The 18,911-nt window shown below is 36.8% G+C and overlaps 1 protein-coding gene across 2 annotated transcripts in view; it reads left to right on the top strand.

The window, feature by feature from the left end:
* Positions 1-18,706, top strand: part of kcnt2b (potassium sodium-activated channel subfamily T member 2b) — a 177,175-nt gene extending 158,469 nt beyond the window's left edge. The window contains exons 23-30 of one of the 2 annotated variants that reach the window (XM_062049865.1): positions 2,783-2,917; positions 2,989-3,100; positions 9,252-9,350; positions 9,416-9,499; positions 9,580-9,708; positions 13,759-14,104; positions 14,175-14,259; positions 18,244-18,706. In XM_062049865.1, coding sequence (XP_061905849.1) covers positions 2,783-2,917; positions 2,989-3,100; positions 9,252-9,350; positions 9,416-9,499; positions 9,580-9,708; positions 13,759-14,104; positions 14,175-14,259; positions 18,244-18,361 — 1,108 coding nt within the window. In that variant the 3' untranslated portion in view covers positions 18,362-18,706. Of the gene's footprint in view, positions 1-2,782; positions 2,918-2,988; positions 3,101-9,248; positions 9,351-9,415; positions 9,500-9,579; positions 9,709-13,758; positions 14,105-14,174; positions 14,260-18,243 lie in introns of both variants that reach the window. The other variant, XM_062049864.1, reaches the window with a different exon arrangement.
* The last annotated feature ends 205 nt before the right edge of the window (positions 18,707-18,911 follow it).

Below are 18,911 nucleotides of genomic sequence, written 5' to 3'. Positions count from 1 at the left end.
ACACATGCTGAATAATAAATGTCTGCATATGTTATATTATTCTTTTATTTTTCCATATTTAACATATTGTGTTGAAGTTTGGGGAAATGTTTATAAAACAAACGTAGACCCAATAATTAAACTTCAAAAAAGGGTCATTAGAATAATACACAAAGCGTGCTACTATGAACATACCAATCCATTATTTATAAGTTCTAATGTGTTAAAATTTTCAGATATTGTGTTTTTAAAAACAATGGAAATTATGTTTGGAGTAAAGAACAACAGCCTTCCAGCTTGTATTCTTAGCTTATTTACATTAAGAGGAGAAAACTATCATTTACGGGGGATATTGGTTTTTGAAATATGTAAAGCAAGAAGGAATACAAAATACAAATGTATTTCAGTTTTAGGAGTTAAATGGTGGAACAAGCTCAGTGACGAGTTGAAGACATGTACTTCTTTGTTAAGGTTTAAGAAAACATTGAAAGGTGAAATAATTGAAAATTATAAAATATAGCAACGATTACTTTCATCCCATTGATTTTTTTTCTTTTTAATGTTGATGTTCGAGGGAATCTTATTTTCAGTGAAGGTATAGGATAGGCAAATATAAGCCTTGGCTTCGGCCTATTCCTTTTTCGCTCATGCTTTTTCTTTACTTTTCTTTTTGTGTGTAAATGTGTATGATTGTTATATATGTATAATTTGTACTGTACTGTCACACACAATGGTTAATGGTTGATTATATGACCGAAATAAACTTATTTCATTTTAAAAAAAAAAAATATATATATATATATATATATATATATATATATATATATATATATATATATATATATATATATATATATATATATATATATATATATATATATATATATACATTCATGAAGTTTGCTTCTTTTATGAATTTATTATGGCTCTACTGAAAATGTGAGGGTCAAAAGTATACATACAGCAATGTTAACATTTGCTTACATGTCCCTTGGCAAGTTGACCTGCAATAAGGCGCTTTTTGGTAGCCATCCACAAGCTTCTGCTTGACCACTTGACCACTCCTCTTGACAAAATTGGTGCAAATTTGTTGGTTTTCTGACATGGACTTGTTTCTTCAGCATTGTCCACACTTTTAAGTCAGGACTGTTATGGGTTGGAGGAGGGAGTTGTGACGGCACAGTTCCACAAGGGGGCAATATTCAAAAGTATACATCCATCCATCCATTTTCGAACAAACAAACAAAAAATGGAGCTGTTTGGCCACAATACCCAGCAATATGTTTGGAGGAGAAAAGTTGAGGCCTTTAATCCCAGGAACACCGTTCCTACCGTCAAGCATGGTGGTGGTAGTATTATGCTCTGGGCCTGTTTTGCTGCCAATGGAACTGGTGCTTTACAGAGAGTAAATGTAGGATTACCTCCAAATTCTTCAGGACAAGCTAAAATCATCAGCCCGGAGGTTGGGTCTTGGGCGCAGTTGGGTGTTCCAACAGGACAATGACCCCAAACACACCTCAAAAGTGGTAAAGGAATGGCTAAATCAGGCTAGAATGAAGGTTCTGCTTGAATTTTTGACCACTCCTCTTGACAAAATTGGTGCACTTCAGCTAAATGTGTTGGTTTTCTGACATGGACGTTTAAGTCAGGACTGTTATGGGTTGGAGGAGGGAGTTGTGACGGCACAGTTCCACAAGGGGGCAATATTGCTCTATGTATTTATTATATATTGTGGAGTGTTTACGCCAGTCGTCCGCCATCTTGGACTGAACAGTCAGTAACTTTCACAATAAAAGTCGTTGGGGAAACGTAAAATAGATTTCAAGTGTAGAGTTTTTTAACATCAGTGGACATATGACTTTTCTTCAGCATTGTTCACACATTTAAGTCAGGACTTTGGGAAGGCCATTCTAAAACCTTCATTCTAGCCTGATTTAGCCATTCCTTTACCACTTTTGAGGTGTGTTTGGGATCATTTTCCTGTTGGAACACCCAACTGCACCCAAGACCCAACCTCCGGGCTGATGATTTTAGCTTGTCCTGAAGAATTTGGAGGTAATCCTCCTTTTTCATTGTCCCATTTAAAGCAGCAGTTCCATTGGCAGCAAAACAGGCCCAGAGCATAATACTACCACCACCATGCTTGACGGTAGGAATGGTGTTCCGGGGATTAAAGGCCTCACCTTTTCTCCCTCCAAACATATTGCTGGGTATTGTGGCCAAACAGCTCCGTTTTTGTTTCATCTGACCACAGAACTTTCCTCCAGAAGGTCTTATCTTTGTCCACGTGATGTCAGGTGAAACAAAAATGGAACTGTTTAAAAAATAAGAGTTGTATAAATTATTGGAAACTCAAGACCTCCGGGCTGATGATTTTAGCTTGTCCTGAAGAATTTGGAGGTAATCCTCCTTGTCCCAATGACCCCAAACACACCTCAAAAGTGGTAAAGGAATGGCTAAATCAGGCTAGAATGAAGGTTTTAGAATAGCCTTCCAAAAGTCCTGACTTAAAGGTGTGGACAATGCTGAAGAAACAAGTCCATGTCAGAAAAGCAACACATTTAGCTGAACTGCAGCAATTTAGTGGTCAAGCAGAAGCTTGTGGATGGCCACCAAAAGCGCCTTATTGCAGGTCAACTTGCCAAGGGACACCCGTGTGAATGTCTTTGGTGCCAAATGGTGTCATTAAGTGGCAGGAAGTGTCCCGCCCGGTGAGTAAGACATGAAGACCGCACACGATGATGCTGACCCTCATCTTCATCTTCATCACTTCACCTGACACTGACCTCTGCACTCCCCGTAGTTTGGACAGTCTGTTGCGGTGTGGCGTGACCTTCGCCGACACCATGGTGGTGGTTGACAAGGAGAGCTCCATGATCGCGGAGGAGGACTACATGGCCGACGCAAAGACCATCGTCAACGTCCAGACCCTTTTCAGGTCTGCCTCGCCCATAAAGTCTCAAAGTCTATGATTGTTTTCCTGACCTTTTGTGGTGTGTGCGCATCCAGACTGTTTCCAGCTCTGAGTATTATCACTGAGCTCACACACCCCGCCAACATGCGCTTCATGCAGTTCAAAGTCAAAGACCACTACTCGCAAGCTCTGTCCAAGCTGGAAAAGGTAAACGTGACCTCGGTTCACCTGCATACAGTCCTGGTCAGAAGTGTACATACACTTGTAAAGAACATCATGTCATGGCTGTCTTCAGTTTCCAATACAAGTCTTATATTTTTGTGATGTAGTGATTGGAGCACATACTTGTTGCTCACAAAAAACATTCATGAAGTTTGCTTCTTTTCTGAATTTATTATGGCTCTACTGAAAATGTGAGCAAATGTGCTGGGTCAAAAGTATGCAATAAGGTGCTTTTGGTAGCCATCCACAAGCTTCTGCTTGAATTTTTGACCACTCCTCTTGACAAAATTGGTGCAAATGTGTTGGTTTTCTGACATGGACTTGTTTCTTCAGCATTGTCCACACGTTTAAGTCAGGACTGTTATGGTTTGGAGGAGGGAGTTGTGACGGCACAGTTCCAAAAGGGGGCAATATTGCTCTATGTATTTATCATATATTAGATGCAGGCCAAATCACAAAAACTACAAAGAACTGCTGCATTTCTTGGGCTTAAGATCAATTCACAAAAAACAAAGGTCATAAAAGTCGTTGGGAAAAACGTAAAATAGATTTCAAGTGTAGAGTTTTTTAACATCAGTGGACATATGACTTTTCTTTCTTCAGCATTGTCCACACATTTAAGTCAGGACTTTGGAAAGGCCATTCTGAAACCTTCATTCTAGCCTGATTTAGCCATTCCTTTACCACTTTTGAGGTGTGTTTGGGGTCATCGTCCTGTTGGAACACCCAACTGCGCCCAAGACCCAACCTCCGGGCTGATGATTTTAGCTTGTCCTGAAGAATTTGGAGCTAATCCTCCTTTTTCATTGTCCCATTTACTCTCTGTAAAGCAGCAGTTCCATTGGCAGCAAAACAGGCCCAGAGCATAATACTACCACTACCATGTTTGACGGTAGGAATGGTGTTCCTGGGATTAAAAGCCTCACCTTTTCACCTCCAAACATATTGCTGGGTATTGTGGCCAAACAGCTCAATACTTGTTTCATCTGACCACAGAACTGTCCTCCAGAAGGTCTTATCTTTGTCCATGTGATCAGCATGAAACTTTAGACGAGCCTTAAGGTGTGGCTTCTGGAGCAAGGGCTTCCTTCTTGCATGGTAGCCTCTCAGTCCATGGCGATGGTTCTGGACACTGACACCTGTGTTCCAGCAGCTTCCAATTCATTGCAGACCTGCTTTATTGGTGGTTCTCGGTTGACTCTTGATCATCCTGACCAATTTTCTCTCAGCAGCAATTGATAGCTTGCGTTTTCTTCCTGATTGTGGCAGTGACAAAACTGTGCCATGCACTTTATACTTACGAACACTTTTTTCTGCACAGTTGCTCTTGGGACCTTAAGCTGCTTTGAAATGGCTCCAAGTGACTTCAAAGATTTGTTTTTTTCTGATCTGTGCTGAGTTCCTTTGACTTTCCCATCGTGGCGTTTGTAAGCGAGTCTAATGACCGCATCACATGAGTCCTATTTAGATGTGCTCGGAGAAGTCAACAGGTGTCGTCAATCATAATCCCTCACATGATGTTAAAGGCCTACTGAAAGCCACTACTAGCGACCACGCAGTCTGATAGTTTATATATCAATGATGAAATCTTAACATTGCAACACATGCCAATACGGCCGGGTTAACTTATAAAGTGACGTTTAAAATTTCCCGGGAAATATCCGGCTGAAACGTCGCGGTATGATGACGTATGCGCGTGACGAAGTCAGTATAACGGAAGTTATGGTACCCCGTAGAATCCTATACAAAAAGCTCTGTTTTCATTTCATAATTCCACAGTATTCTGGACATCTTTTGCAATTTGTTTAATGAACAATGAAGGCTGCAAAGAAGACAGTTGTAGGTGGGATTAGTGTATTAGCAGCGGACTACAGCAACACAACCAGGAGGACTTTGTTTAGTTTAGTCTTTATTTGAAGGGACAATGTACAGAAACATTAAGCTCAAAGACAGATATGTTCTGTACCAGATTATAGCTAAATAGCTCATTTCCATCTGCAGTCCCTGGCTACCTAAATTAAAGGGATACAAAAATCATGCAATAAAATTATGACAATAAAAACATACACAAGTATTAACCAACCAGGAGGACTTTGTTGGAGCGCTAGCCGCGCTAGCCGCCGACCTCACCTTGACTTCCTACGTCTCCGGGCCGCCAAACGCATCGGGTGAAGTCCTTCGTCCTTCTGCCGATCGCTGGAAGGCAGGTGAGCACGGGTGTTGATGAGCAGATGAGGGCTGGCTGGCGTAGGTGGAGAGCTAATGTTTTTAGCATAGCTCTGTGCGGTCCGGTTGCTAAGTTAGCTTCAATGGCGTCGTTAGCACAGCATTGTTAACCTTCACCAGCCTGGAAAGCATTAACCGTGTATTTACATGTCCACGGTTTAATAGTATTGTTGATTTTCTATCTATCCTTCCAGTCAGGGGTTTATTTTTTTTGTTTCTATATGCAGTTAAAGCACGATGCTATCACGTTAGCTCGTAGCTAAAGCATTTCGCAGATGTATTGTCGGGGAGATAAAAGGCACTGAATGTCCATTTCGCGTTCTCGACTCTCATTTTCAAGAGGATATAGTATCCCAGGTGGTTTAAAATACAAATCTGTGATCTACAATAGAAAAAGGAGAGTGTGGAATCCAATGAGCCAGCTTGTACCTAAGTTACGGTCAGAGCGAAAAAAGATACGTCCATCGCTGCCTCTCAAGTCCTTCACTGTAACGTTCCTCATCTACGAATCTTTCATCCTCGCTCAAATTAATGGGGTAATCATCACATTCTCGGTCCGAATCTCTCTCGCTCCATTGTAAACAACGGGGAATTGTGAGGAATACTAGCTCCTGTGACGTCACGCTACTTCCGCTACAGGCAAGGCTTTTTTTTATCAGCGAGCAAAAGTTGCGAACTTTATCGTCGATTTTCTCTACTAAATCCTTTCAGCAAAAATATGGCAATATCGCGAAATGATCAAGTATGACACATAGAATGGATCTGCTATCCCCGTTTAAATTTAAAAAAATCATTTCAGTAGGCTTTTAAGAGTAGGGATGATGTTTGTTAAGAAATTATCGATTTCGATGCCATTATCGAATCCTCTTATCGAACCGATTCCTTATCGATTCTCTTATGGAATCCAGATAGGTTGTTGTATATGGAAAAAAACACAATACCTGAAATAGGATAACGTTAACATTATCTTAATTCACATCTTGCAAGCATTAGTTTATTAGACAGACCTGCAAACTCTGGAGTAGTTTAGGCCAGTGGTGCCCAACCTTTTTGTAGCTGCGGACCGGTCAACGCTTGAAAATTTGTCCCGCGGACCGGGGGGGGATTTATTTTTTTATTTATTTTATTTTTATTTTTATAAAGAAATACAATCATGTGTGCTTACGGACTGTATCCATGCAGATTGTATTGATCTATATTGATATAAAATGTGTTTTTCTATGTTGATTTAATAATTTATTTATTTTTTTTAATTATTTTTTTTTATAAAGAAATACAATCATGTGTGCTTACGGACTGTATCCCTGCAGATTGTATTGATCTACATTGATATATAATGTATAAAATGTGTTTTTCTATGTTGATTTAATAAAAATAAAAAACTTTTTTTTTTTTTTTTTTTTTTTTTTCTGGTACCAATCGGTCCGCGGCCCGGTACCAATCGGCCACGGCCCGGTGGTTGGGGACCACTGGTTTAGGCTACAAGATATTGTTAACGTTTTTAGACACATACAAAAAGGTTAACTTTAACGTTACCGTTAGCCACTGACTATGCTTAGGTAACGTTAGTCTAGCTAACATTACTGCAGTCCTGGATTGACATAAGAGGTAACGTTATTTTAGCCTAAAGGCTACAAGTGAGCAGATTTGGAAATTAACCGGCAACAGTTAACGTTAGTTACTCACTGCCACTATCACTGGGACTGCAGGTTGAAGCAGAGGAAGAGGGGCGTGCTTCGTCATCTCTGTCACTGCTTCTCCACGTGTCGAAGCCGCGACACGTTTCTCTAACCTTCAGGTTATGTACGGCCTGAACATGTTTCATCATGTTTGTTGTACCGCTCCCCTTACAGGAAAGCAAAGCCTGGCAATAATTGCAGATAGCAGTTTCCTCCTCGAATTTCTTAAAGTGTAGCCGTGCTTTGGAGCGTATTTTCCGGTCCATTGTTGTTGCTGCTTCTGTATCTGCCGCCGAATGACTGAGCTACGTCATTTCCTGTGATGTGTCACAGGGCATTTCCTGTGACACGGGATTTGTTACCAGGGATTCGAATAAAGAACCAGATCTTTTTCTTCACTATAGTGGCTTCCATAACGGGAACCGTTTCTCCAAAAGGGATTCGAATCCATGGAATCGGTTGTTTTCTTATCGAACAATCGGGAGAACCGGTTTCGAACATCATCTCTAGTTAAGAGCCATGAAGCTCATTTGATTGGATTGTAACTTTTCTACATCACCAAAATTGATCATGTATGTTGCTGTATGTATACTTTTGACCCTCACATTTTCAGTAGAGCCATAATAAATTCATAAAAGAAGCAAACCTCATGAATGTTTTTTGTGAGCAACAAGTATGTGCTCCAATCACTACATCACAACAAAATAAGAGTTGTACACTGCAAAAAGTCAGTGTTCAAAAACAAGGAAATACAAAAATGAGGGGTATTTTATTTGAACTAAGCAAAATTATCTGCCAATAGAACAAGAAAATTTGGCTTGTCAAGACTTTCCAAAACAAGTCAAATTAGCTAACTTCAATGAACCCAAAAATACCTTAAAATAAGTATATTCTCACTAATAACAAGTGCACTTTTCTTGGTAGAAAAAAACAAGAGACCTTTTTGCTCAATATGTTGAAAAATATTCTTAAATGAAGTAAATGCTAGTGCCATTATCTTGACATAATGATATGCACTCAGCATTACATTTCTTGAAACCAGCAAACTTATACTAAAAACTTTCTTTTTGCCGATATCCGATATTCCGATATTGTCCAACTCTTTAATTACCGATACCGATATCAACCGATATATGCAGTCGTGGAATTAACACATTATTATGCCTAATTTAGACAATGGTGAAGATAAGGTACTTTTTTTTTAAAATTAGTAAAATAAGATAAATAAATTAAAAAAAATTTCTTGAATAAAAAAGAAAGTACAACAATATAAAAACAGTTACATAGAAACTAGTAATGAATGAAAATGAGTAAAATTAAGTGTTAAAGGTTAGTATTATTAGTGGAGCAGCAGCACGCACAATCATGTGTGCTTACGGACTGTATCCCTTGCAGACTGTATTGATATATATTGATACCGGTATATAATGTAGGAAGCAGAATATTAATAACAGAAAGAAACAACCCTTTTGTGTGAATGAGTGTAAATGGGGGAGGGAGGTTTTTTGGCTTGGTGCACTAATTGTAAGTGTATCTTGTGTTTTTTATGTTGATTTAATTTTAAAAAATAAATAAAAAAACCATACCGATAATAAAAAAAACGATACCGATAATTTCCGATATTACATTTTAACGCATATATCGGCCGATAATATCGGCAGGCCGATATTATCGGACATCTCTAGTAAAAATGATTGTAAAGTCAAGACAGCCATGACAGGATGTTCTTTACAACAGTGGTCCCCAACCACTGGGCCGCGGCGGACCGATTGGTACCGGGCCGCACAAGAAATTTAAAAAAAAAAAATTTTTTTATTTTTTTTATTTTTTAATGAAATCAACATTAAAAACACAATATACACATTATATATCAATATATATCAATACAGTCTGCAGGGATACAGTCCGTAAGCACACATGATTGTATTTATTTATGTAAAAAAAAAAAAAAAAAACTTTTTTTTTTTTTAATTTTTTTTTTAAATACACCCCCACCCCCACACTACTCACCGGTCCGTGGGACAAATTTTCAAGCGTTGACCGGTCCGCAGCTACAAAAAGGTTGGGGACCACTGCTTTACAAGTGTATGTCCACTTTTGACCACCACTGTATATTTGTGTGCGTGTAGTCGTCTCTTGATGTCTGTGCATTCCTAATTCCTAATAATGTTTTTGCTGCGTCGTCCAACAGAAATAGTGTGAGTGTGCGTGTGTTGTGTTCCCTGCAGAAGGAAAGGGAAAGAGGATCCAACCTTGTGTTCATGTTCCGCCTGCCATTCGCTGCAGGCAAAGTGTTCAGTGTCAGCATGCTGGACACGCTCCTTTACCAGGTAGCACATTTAAAAGCAATGTTGCACCTTGCCGGGGCGAGCGGTCAATTCTCATCCGTTTACAGTCGTTTGTCAAGGACTACATGATCTCCATTACCAGGCTGCTCCTGGGTCTGGACTCCATGCCGGGTTCAGGGTTCCTTTGTGCTGTAAGAGAAACGGCAACTTTGAATTCAGTCTTGTGCGTGAGAAAGATGAGTCCGTGACTTGTGCGATGTTTGTCTTCTAGATGAAAATCACCGAGGAAGACTTGTGGATACGGACTTATGGCAGGCTGTACCAGAAGCTGTGCTCCTCCACAGGGGACATTCCAATCGGTATCTACAGAACAGAAGCCCACAAGCTTCCTGTTTCAGAGGTCAGTTGTAAACGCTCCCTTCTTCAAATGTTCTTGTAATCACACCATATTTTCTGGTGGATGGAATATTTACCTCAAATGTTTGGACTGCAGTCTTCTTCAGAAGGGTCACCTGACCACTGTGACGTGTCGCCTATCAGCTGTTCTTATAGGCGTGGCCAAGCAGGCAGACCTGTCAAGTCTACCTGGTTAAGTTGAACCCCCCCACACTTCCTTAGTTCGATCGCCTCCTTAAGCCTTAATCGTTTGAATTTGTTACTTTCTGTGCCGATGATTTTGCCGTTGTCCCGGTCCATGATGTGGTTATTTATTTTGAAATGATCTGATATGGCTGATTTTAAGATTTTCTTTTCAGATTTTTACTTTAGGCTTCTTGTAAACCTTCCGGTTGTTTCTTTTTCGCATTCATTCTGATGTTCTTTCTTTCTTGTGTTACATGTCATGTAAAGATTCCACCTAATGTGTGTGTGTATATATATATATATATATATATATATATATATATATATATATATATATATATATATATATATATATATATATATATATTAGGGCTGCAACAACTAATCGATTAAATCGATTAAAATCGATTATTAAAATAGTTGCCGATTAATTTAGTCATCGATTCGTTGGATCTATGCTATGCGCATGCGCAGAGTTTTTTTTGTTTTGTTTGTTTTTTTTAATATATATATTTTTTATTTTTTTTACTAAACCTTTATTTATAAACTGCAACATTTACAAACAGCTGAGAAACAATAATCAAAATAAGTATGGTGCCAGTATGCTGTTTTTTTTCCAATAAAATACCGGATAGGATATAAATGTAGTCTGTCTCTCTTATCCGATTATTAATCAATTAATCGAAGTAATAATCGACAGATTAATCGATTATCAAATTAATCGTTAGTTGCAGCCCTAATATATATATATATATATATATATATGTGTGTGTGTGTGTGTGTGTGTGTGTGTGTGTGTGTGTGTGTGTGTGTGTAATATATATATATATATATATATATATATATATATATATATATATATGTGTGCGTGTGTGTGTATATATATATATATATATATATATATATATATATGTGTGTGTATATATATATATATATATATACACACACATATATATATATATATATATACATATACATATATATATATATATATATTTGATAATTGATTAATCTGTCGATTATTACTTCGATTAATCGATTAGTAATCGGATAAAAGAGACAAACTACATTTCTATCCTTTCCAGTATTTTATTGAAAAAAAACAGCATACTGGCACCATACTTATTTTGATTATTGTTTCTCAGCTGTTTGTACATGTTGCAGTTTATAAATAAAGGTTTATTAAAAAAAATTAAAAAATAAAAAATTTATAAATTGCTTCTGCGCATGCGCATAGCATAGATCCAACAAATCGATGACTAAATTAATCGCCAACTATTTTTATAATCAATTTTAATCGATTTAATCGATTAGTTGTTGCAGCCCGAATATATATATATATATATATATATATATATATATATATATATATATATATATATATATATATATATATATATATATATATATATATATGTATATATATATATATATATATATATATATATATATATATATATATATATATATACTAGAGATGTCCGATAATGGCTTTTTTGTCGGTATCCGATATTCCGATATTGTCCAACTCTTAATTACCGATTCCGATATCAAGCGATACGATGCCCCGCTGGATGCATTAAACAATGTAACAAGGTTTTCCAAAATAAATCCACTCAAGTTATGGAAAAAAATGCCAACATGGCACTGCCATATTTATTATTGAAGTATAAATATTTAAAATAACATTAAATATATACGTATAATAAATATGATATATATGTAATGTAGTAACATTTATGATAACATTAAATATTTACGTATTTTGATCATTTGAAGCATACGCGGCACATTCCTTTCAAACATCACAGCGTTTGCTTTTTTTTTTCAACGACATCACTGATTATTACTCACTGCAGACTTCATGAGAGCCAACAAACATAATAAAACATCACCTACTGTGCAATGTCTGCTGTCATTAGCATCCCGACTAATAAAATCTTGTGATTTTCCCGTTTTAAAAAAATGACTCATAATTAGGGATGTCCGATAATATCGGCCTGCCGATATTATCGGCCGATAAATGCGTTAAAATGTAATATCGGAAATTATCTGTATCGGTTTTTTTATTATCTGTATCGGGTTTTTTTTGTTTTGTTTTGTTTTGTTTTTTTTAATTAAATCAACATAAAAAACACAAGATACACTTACAATTAATGCACCAACCCAAAAAACCTCCCTCCTCATTCACACAAAAGGGTTGTTTCTTTCTGTTATTACTATTCTGCTTCCTACATTATATATCAATATATATCAATACAGTCTGCAAGGGGTACAGTCCGTAAGCACACATGATTGTGCGTGCTGCTGCTCCACTAATAGTACTAACCTTTAACAGTTAATTTTACTCATTTTCATTAATTACTAGTTTCTATGTAACTGTTTTTATATTGTTTTACTTTCTTTTTTATTCAAGAAAATGTTTTTAATTTATTTATCTTATTTTATTTTATAATTTTTTTTAAAAAAGTACCTTATCTTCACCATACCTGGTTGTCCAAATTAGACATAATAATGGGTTAATTCCACGACTGTATATATCGGTTGATATCGGTATCGGTTTATATCGGTACCGGTAATTAAAGAGTTGGACAATATCGGAATATCGGATATCGGCAAAAAGCCATTATCGGACATCCCTACTCATAATCCTCGCGAAGAAAAAGGGTGGAACCAAGCGTGTTTTCGTGTCGTTCTCGCCATTTCCGGGTCTAAATTGGCTGTCAAAGTGTCTAACTTGTCGGGATACGTCCTTGTCGTTCTACCATCCGGGTGAGAGGCATGATGTATGATCTACAATCAACTTTTACGAGCAAAGGAAGCGAAAAAGCAGCTTACCACTCGATGATTCACTACCATGAATTGATTAACGTGGACCCCGACTTCAACAAGTTGAAAAACTTATTGGGGTGTTACCATTTAGTGGTCAATTGTACGGAATATGTACTGTACTGTGCAGTCTACTAATAAAAGTCTCAATCAATCAATCAATGATGTAAACATTGGCACACACGCTGGTGATCACGGCGCCGCTATAAATGGTTTGTCTGCGTTAGCACTCATAATAATAATATCTTCCCGGGCGCGTAAATGTAAATGGAGTATTGTTGGCGCTTTTTGGATGCTTTTTTATTGGGTTTTATGGGCGTAATAAATGATTGATTGATTGATTGATTGAGACTTTTATTAGTAGGTTGCACAGTGAAGTACATATTCCGTACAATTGACCACTAAATGGTAACACCCCAATAAGTTTTTCAACTTGTTTAAGTCGGGGTCCACTTAAATTGATTCATGATACAGATATATACTATCATATATACTATCATCATAATACAGTCATCACACAAGATAATCACAATGAATTATTTACATTATTTACATCTCGAGTTTGAATGCATTAAAATGTCATAATAATAATAATAATAGATTGTATTTGTAAAAAGCACTTTACATTGAGTAAACAACCTCAAAGTGCTACAGTGTATTACAAGAAATTAAAATAAAAAGGTAATAAAAAATATACAAATAAAAACTAGAACGGCCAAATAGCTAAAACTAGTATGCATATATCTAAAAAAAAAAAAAAAGGCTTTTTTAAAAAGAAGGGTTTTTAAGGCTTTTTTAAAAGCATCCACAGTCTGTGGTGCCCTCAGGTGGTCAGGGAGAGTGTTCCACAAACTCCAAAAAAGTGCTGCTCCCCTTTAAAACATAGTTACACCTTTGTTTCTAACTTTATGGGGGGTCTTTGAACACAACACAGTTATGTGCAATGAGATGCAAAAGTGAAATTGTACTTCACTTCCTCCTATGCTGCCACAGATAGATTAGTTATAAGAGTATACATTTGTATGTGGACACACGTCAGTCCCAGGTATCCATCACAGTGGAAGACTACGAGGACACCCGGGAACCTCGAGAGCCCCTGCTGTCTCGAAGCGGCGCTCACCGAAACTCCACCTCCTCGGAGCCCATCTCCACCTCGTCCCACTCTTCGGACCACCCGCTGCTTCGGAGGAAGAGCATGCAGTGGGCGCGGCGGCTGAGTAGGAAGGGCGGCCGCAGCTCCGGCGGGGCCAAGGGAGGCGCAGGCAGCGCCGCCGAGAGGATCAGCCAGCAGAGACTGACCCTGTTCCGGCGCTCAGAGAGGCAGGAACTGAATGCCCTGGTGAGAACCAGGATGAAGCATTTGGGCCTCTCTTCCACTGGATTCAGTAAGTCCGGGGTACATGACCATGGCCTCTATCTGTCCACTTCATGTCCTGCTCTTTCTTCCTGTTCCAGACGGAATGACGGACCAAGGCAACAGACTGTCTTACATCCTTATCAACCCTTCTCCAGACATCAGGCTGGAGCTGCACGATGTTGTGTGAGTACACACCACACACACACTAGCACATGCTGGAGCCCAGCAGAGGGCGCTGTTTTATCCTCAAAGTAATTTTGTTTTAGACCAAACGGGGTTTTCAAAGTGTGACGACTTGAGCTTGGGAAAAATTGTTGGGCAAAGCGAATTTTTAGTCGTTATGTTGAGAGTAAAGCAAGTGTCTGGGGTAACGGGAGACAACACAACACCACACTCCAATCAATTACGAGGTTTTTTTCCTCATAAAATACTGTCTTCTCCGAGGTTTTAGATTAACTTGTCAGGTTTAAACACCGAACTATCTATTAAGCAGAACAAGAAGCAAGGAATCAGGCAGAGAGAGTTCAATTTTGCTCATGAGGAGAACGCATGGAGCTGCACACTCAGTTACAGTCTCGCCCTACTCTCTGAGGAACAGTCCACGCGTTCCTCTATTTATTCAGTTTGGGAGTTCCCTAGTTACATGGCTGAGGCTGCTTCTAAAGGGAGGGGTCACCAGTGTTGGGTTAGTTACCATTGCTAAAAAAAAAAAAAAGACTAAAAATCTATGTTATAATGAATTATTACTAGAGATGTTCGATAATATCGGTCTGCCGATATTATCGGCCGATAAATGCGTTAAAATGTAATATCAGAAATTATCGGTATCGGTTTTTTTATTATCAGTATCGGGTTTTTTTGGGTTTTTTTTTATTAAATCCACATAAAAAACACAAGATACACTTACAATTAGTGCACCAAGCCAAAAAACCTCCCTCCCCCATTTACACTCATTCACACAAAAGGGTTGTTTCTTTCTGTTATTAATATTCTGCTTCCTACATTATATATCAATATATATCAATACAGTCTGCAAGGGATACAGTCCGTAAGCACACATGATTGTGCGTGCTGCTGGTCCACTAATAATACTAACCTTTAACAGTTAATTTTACTAATTTTCATTAATTACTAGTTTCTATGTAACTGTTTTTATATTGTTTTACTTTCTTTTTTATTCAAGAAAATGTTTTTAATTTATTTATCTTATTTTATTTTATTCATTTTTTTAAAAAGTACCTTATCTTCACCATACCTGGTTGTCCAAATTAGGCATAATAATGTGTTAATTCCACGACTGTATATATCGGTTGACATTGGTATCGGTTGATATCGGTATCGGTAATTAAAGAGTTGGACAATATCGGCATATCGGATATCGGCAAAAAGCCATTATCGGACATCCCTAATTATTACTTAAAAAATATCACTTTAAAATGTTTTATGTGGAAAAAATATTGCATATATTGTGTGGTTGCCATATAAAAACATCAACGTTTTATTTGACAAAAGAGCATAAAACAAACAAAATAATAGTTCAAACATAAAATCGACAGAAATATCTGAAGTTGATCTCGTAATTTAAGTGTTAAAAGTAAAAAAAAACTAATAAAAATGTATCACTTTATGAGTGGGGCACCTTTTGGATCCCAAATATATTTAGTAGGATTTTATTTAACTTTTCACTGTGATTACTCAAAAATATGAAATAATTAAAATCAATGGTGTCCTGCATTATTGATCTTTTAAGGCTCTAATTACTAAATACTGCATATTTCAGTTTTACTATAAAAAACAAAGTTGTCTTTGACAGAAAACCTTTTTTTTTTTTTTACTTTATATCAACCTCAAGTTGATATAGAGATTTACTGTAAGCGTTAAATAAAAAATAATAATAATAATTGGACTTATTTTTAACAGTTTAATGACTGAGACCCTTTATGGTCCCCGGGAGCCCTAAAGGTTGAAAAAAAAAAAAATCCATATATTTTGTTATGGTTTGAAAATGAAAAATATCAAAATGGCCCCCGCATGCTTACATTTTTCCGTGTGCGGCCCTCAGTGGAAATGGGGGGGGGGAAAAAAATTTTTTTTATTTTTTATTTTTTTAGACATGTATCTCGTGCGTACGAGAAAGTTTCTTGTTCGCACGAGATACAAGTCTAAAAAAAATTATTTTTAATTATACTTTTTTTTTTTTTTTAGACATGTATCTCGTGCGCACGAGAAACTTTTTATAAAGTTATAAAAAAAAAGGTTTTTATATTTTTTATTTATTTTTTAATTTTTTTAACATGTATGTCTAAAATATATATATATATATATATATATATATATAATTTTAATTTAAAAAACATTTTTTTTACATGTATCTCGTGCGTACGAGAAAGTTTCTTGTTCGCACGAGATACAAGTCTAAAAAAAAATTTTTTTTAATTATACTTTTTTTTTTTTTTAGACATGTATCTCGTGCGCACGAGAAACTTTTTATAGTTATAAAAAAAAAAATTGTTGTATTTTTTTTTTTTAACATGTATCTTGTGCGCACATACATGTCTAAAAAATATATATATATAATTTTAATTTAAAAAAAATTTTTTTTACATGTATCTCGTGCGTACGAGAAAGTTTCTTGTGCGCACGAGATACAAGTCTAAGAAAAAAAATGTTTTAATTATCCTTTTTTTTTTTTTTTAGACATGTATCTCGTGCGCACGAGAAACTTTTTATAAAGTTATAAAAAAAAAAGTTTTTATATTTTTTATTTATTTTTTATTTTTTTTAACATGTATCTCGTGCGCACATACATGTCTAAAATATATATATATATATATATAATTTTATTTTTTTTTTTTAAAAATTTACATGTATCTCGTGCGTACGAGAAAGTTTCTTGTTCGCACGAGATACAAGTCTAAAAAAAAAATTTTTTTAATTATACTTTTTTTTTTTTTGACATGTATCTCGTGCGCACGAGAAACTTTTTATAAAGTTATAAAAAAAATGTTTTTATATTTTTTATTTATTTTTTATTTTTTTAACATGTATCTCGTGCGCACATACATGTCTAAAAAATATGTATATATATAATTTTAATTTTTTAAAAACATTTTTTACATGTATCTCGTGCGTACGAGAAAGTTTCTTGTTCGCACGAGATACAAGTCTAAGAAAAAAAAAAATTTAATTATCCTTTTTTTTTTAGACATGTATCTCGTGCGCACGAGAAACTTTTTATAAAGTTATAAAAAAAAATGTTTTTATATTTTTTATTTATTTTTTATTTTTTTTAACATGTATCTCGTGCGCACATACATGTCTAAAAAAAAAATATATATATATAATTTTAATTTAAAAAAAAAAATTTTTACATGTATCTCGTGCGTACGAGAAAGTTTCTTGTGCGCACGAGATACATGTCTAAAAAAAATAAAAATAATTATAAACAAAAAAAATTCCCCCATGTCCCTTTAGGGGCTACGTACATCTCCCTTATTAGCAATGAAACATTGAAACAAAAAAGGTGTTATGTAATACTGACATGGGGGGGTCGATAAGATGTTTTCTGTATCGCCCAGCTCTGCCCCTAGTGGCTATTGACAACATTGTGGATTGTAAAAAAAAATTTAAAAAAATCTTCCTGACTTCTACGCTTTTTTAAAGCATTCTTTACTATTTACTTACCAACCATTACATTACATTCTATAAAATTGCATGCAGGAAAATATTTCACAAGCAATTTAATTTCAGGCTGAGAAGACTAAATGTTCACACTTTCAGTTGGAATTGTTTACTCCACTCCTTCTGGCTTGTTTACGGGTTGAAACCATCATCAAACAGAACGTGTGTGAGTGTGCATGCATGATGGAAAGTACCGGAAGGGGATTTAGTGAGCTCTTTTAAACAAAGAAATGGTACCAATGTACCAAGGCAACAGTGGCCTCTAGTGGCGCCATTGCGAATTACACGTGTGGAGGTTGTGGTTATTGGTCCTGTAAAATGACTGCGTCGCATCCAAACGAGAATAAACATTTTCAGTCAGAAGTGTGCGTTATTGGGAGCTGCTTATCAGATGAGATGGTACATGAGGTTGTGGCGCCACTGAGGAGTGAAGGGCAGGAAATGAAGGAGATGCAATCTTTTTACCGCTCCGTGTCCAATCTGCAGGTACCTCATCAGACCGGACCCCCTCTCGTTGGTGCCCAATCAAGGCAGCGGCAGGAAGTGCAGCACGGGACTCACGGAGAGCCACAGGTTTGATACCCAGGACAGCACCCATCTGTGAGACATCGAGACAAATGTGGTGTTTAAAAAATAAAATAAAAAAGAGACCTAAGAGGAACTCACGCTTGAGAGGGACACACATGAAGGAAAAGTGAAGGAATGCATCCAGATGGCAAATCCTCCCACAGTCAGCCATGTCGGACATGCGTGGACCTTGTGGAGAATATGTTTTGTTTATGCACCTTCCTATTTTGGTTTATGCACCTTCCTATTTTGGTTTATGCACCTTCCTATTTTCCAAGCATTGGGACACAGAAGTGCATTTAATAAAAAACTTCAGCATCTACAGCATGTTCTGTACTGCATCACGTACACACACTGACTCCGGTATTGGGACACACCGTGACCAGAGCCCACACCACTGCTTCTCTACCGGTGGCAAGACATGACCCAGGAATGACACCAGACCCAGAGTCCCAGGAATGACAGCAGACCCAGAGTCCCAGGAATGACAGCAGACCCAGAGTCCCAGGAATGACAGCAGACCCAGAGTCCCAGGAATGACAGCAGACCCAGAGTCCCAGGAATGACACCAGACCCAGAGTCCCAGG

Source organism: Entelurus aequoreus, linkage group LG06 (genome assembly GCF_033978785.1).
Source record: "Entelurus aequoreus isolate RoL-2023_Sb linkage group LG06, RoL_Eaeq_v1.1, whole genome shotgun sequence".
NCBI lineage: Eukaryota > Metazoa > Chordata > Actinopteri > Syngnathiformes > Syngnathidae > Entelurus > Entelurus aequoreus.
Note: the sequence above shows the minus strand (reverse complement) of the source record. Positions and strands in the feature narration are given on the sequence as shown.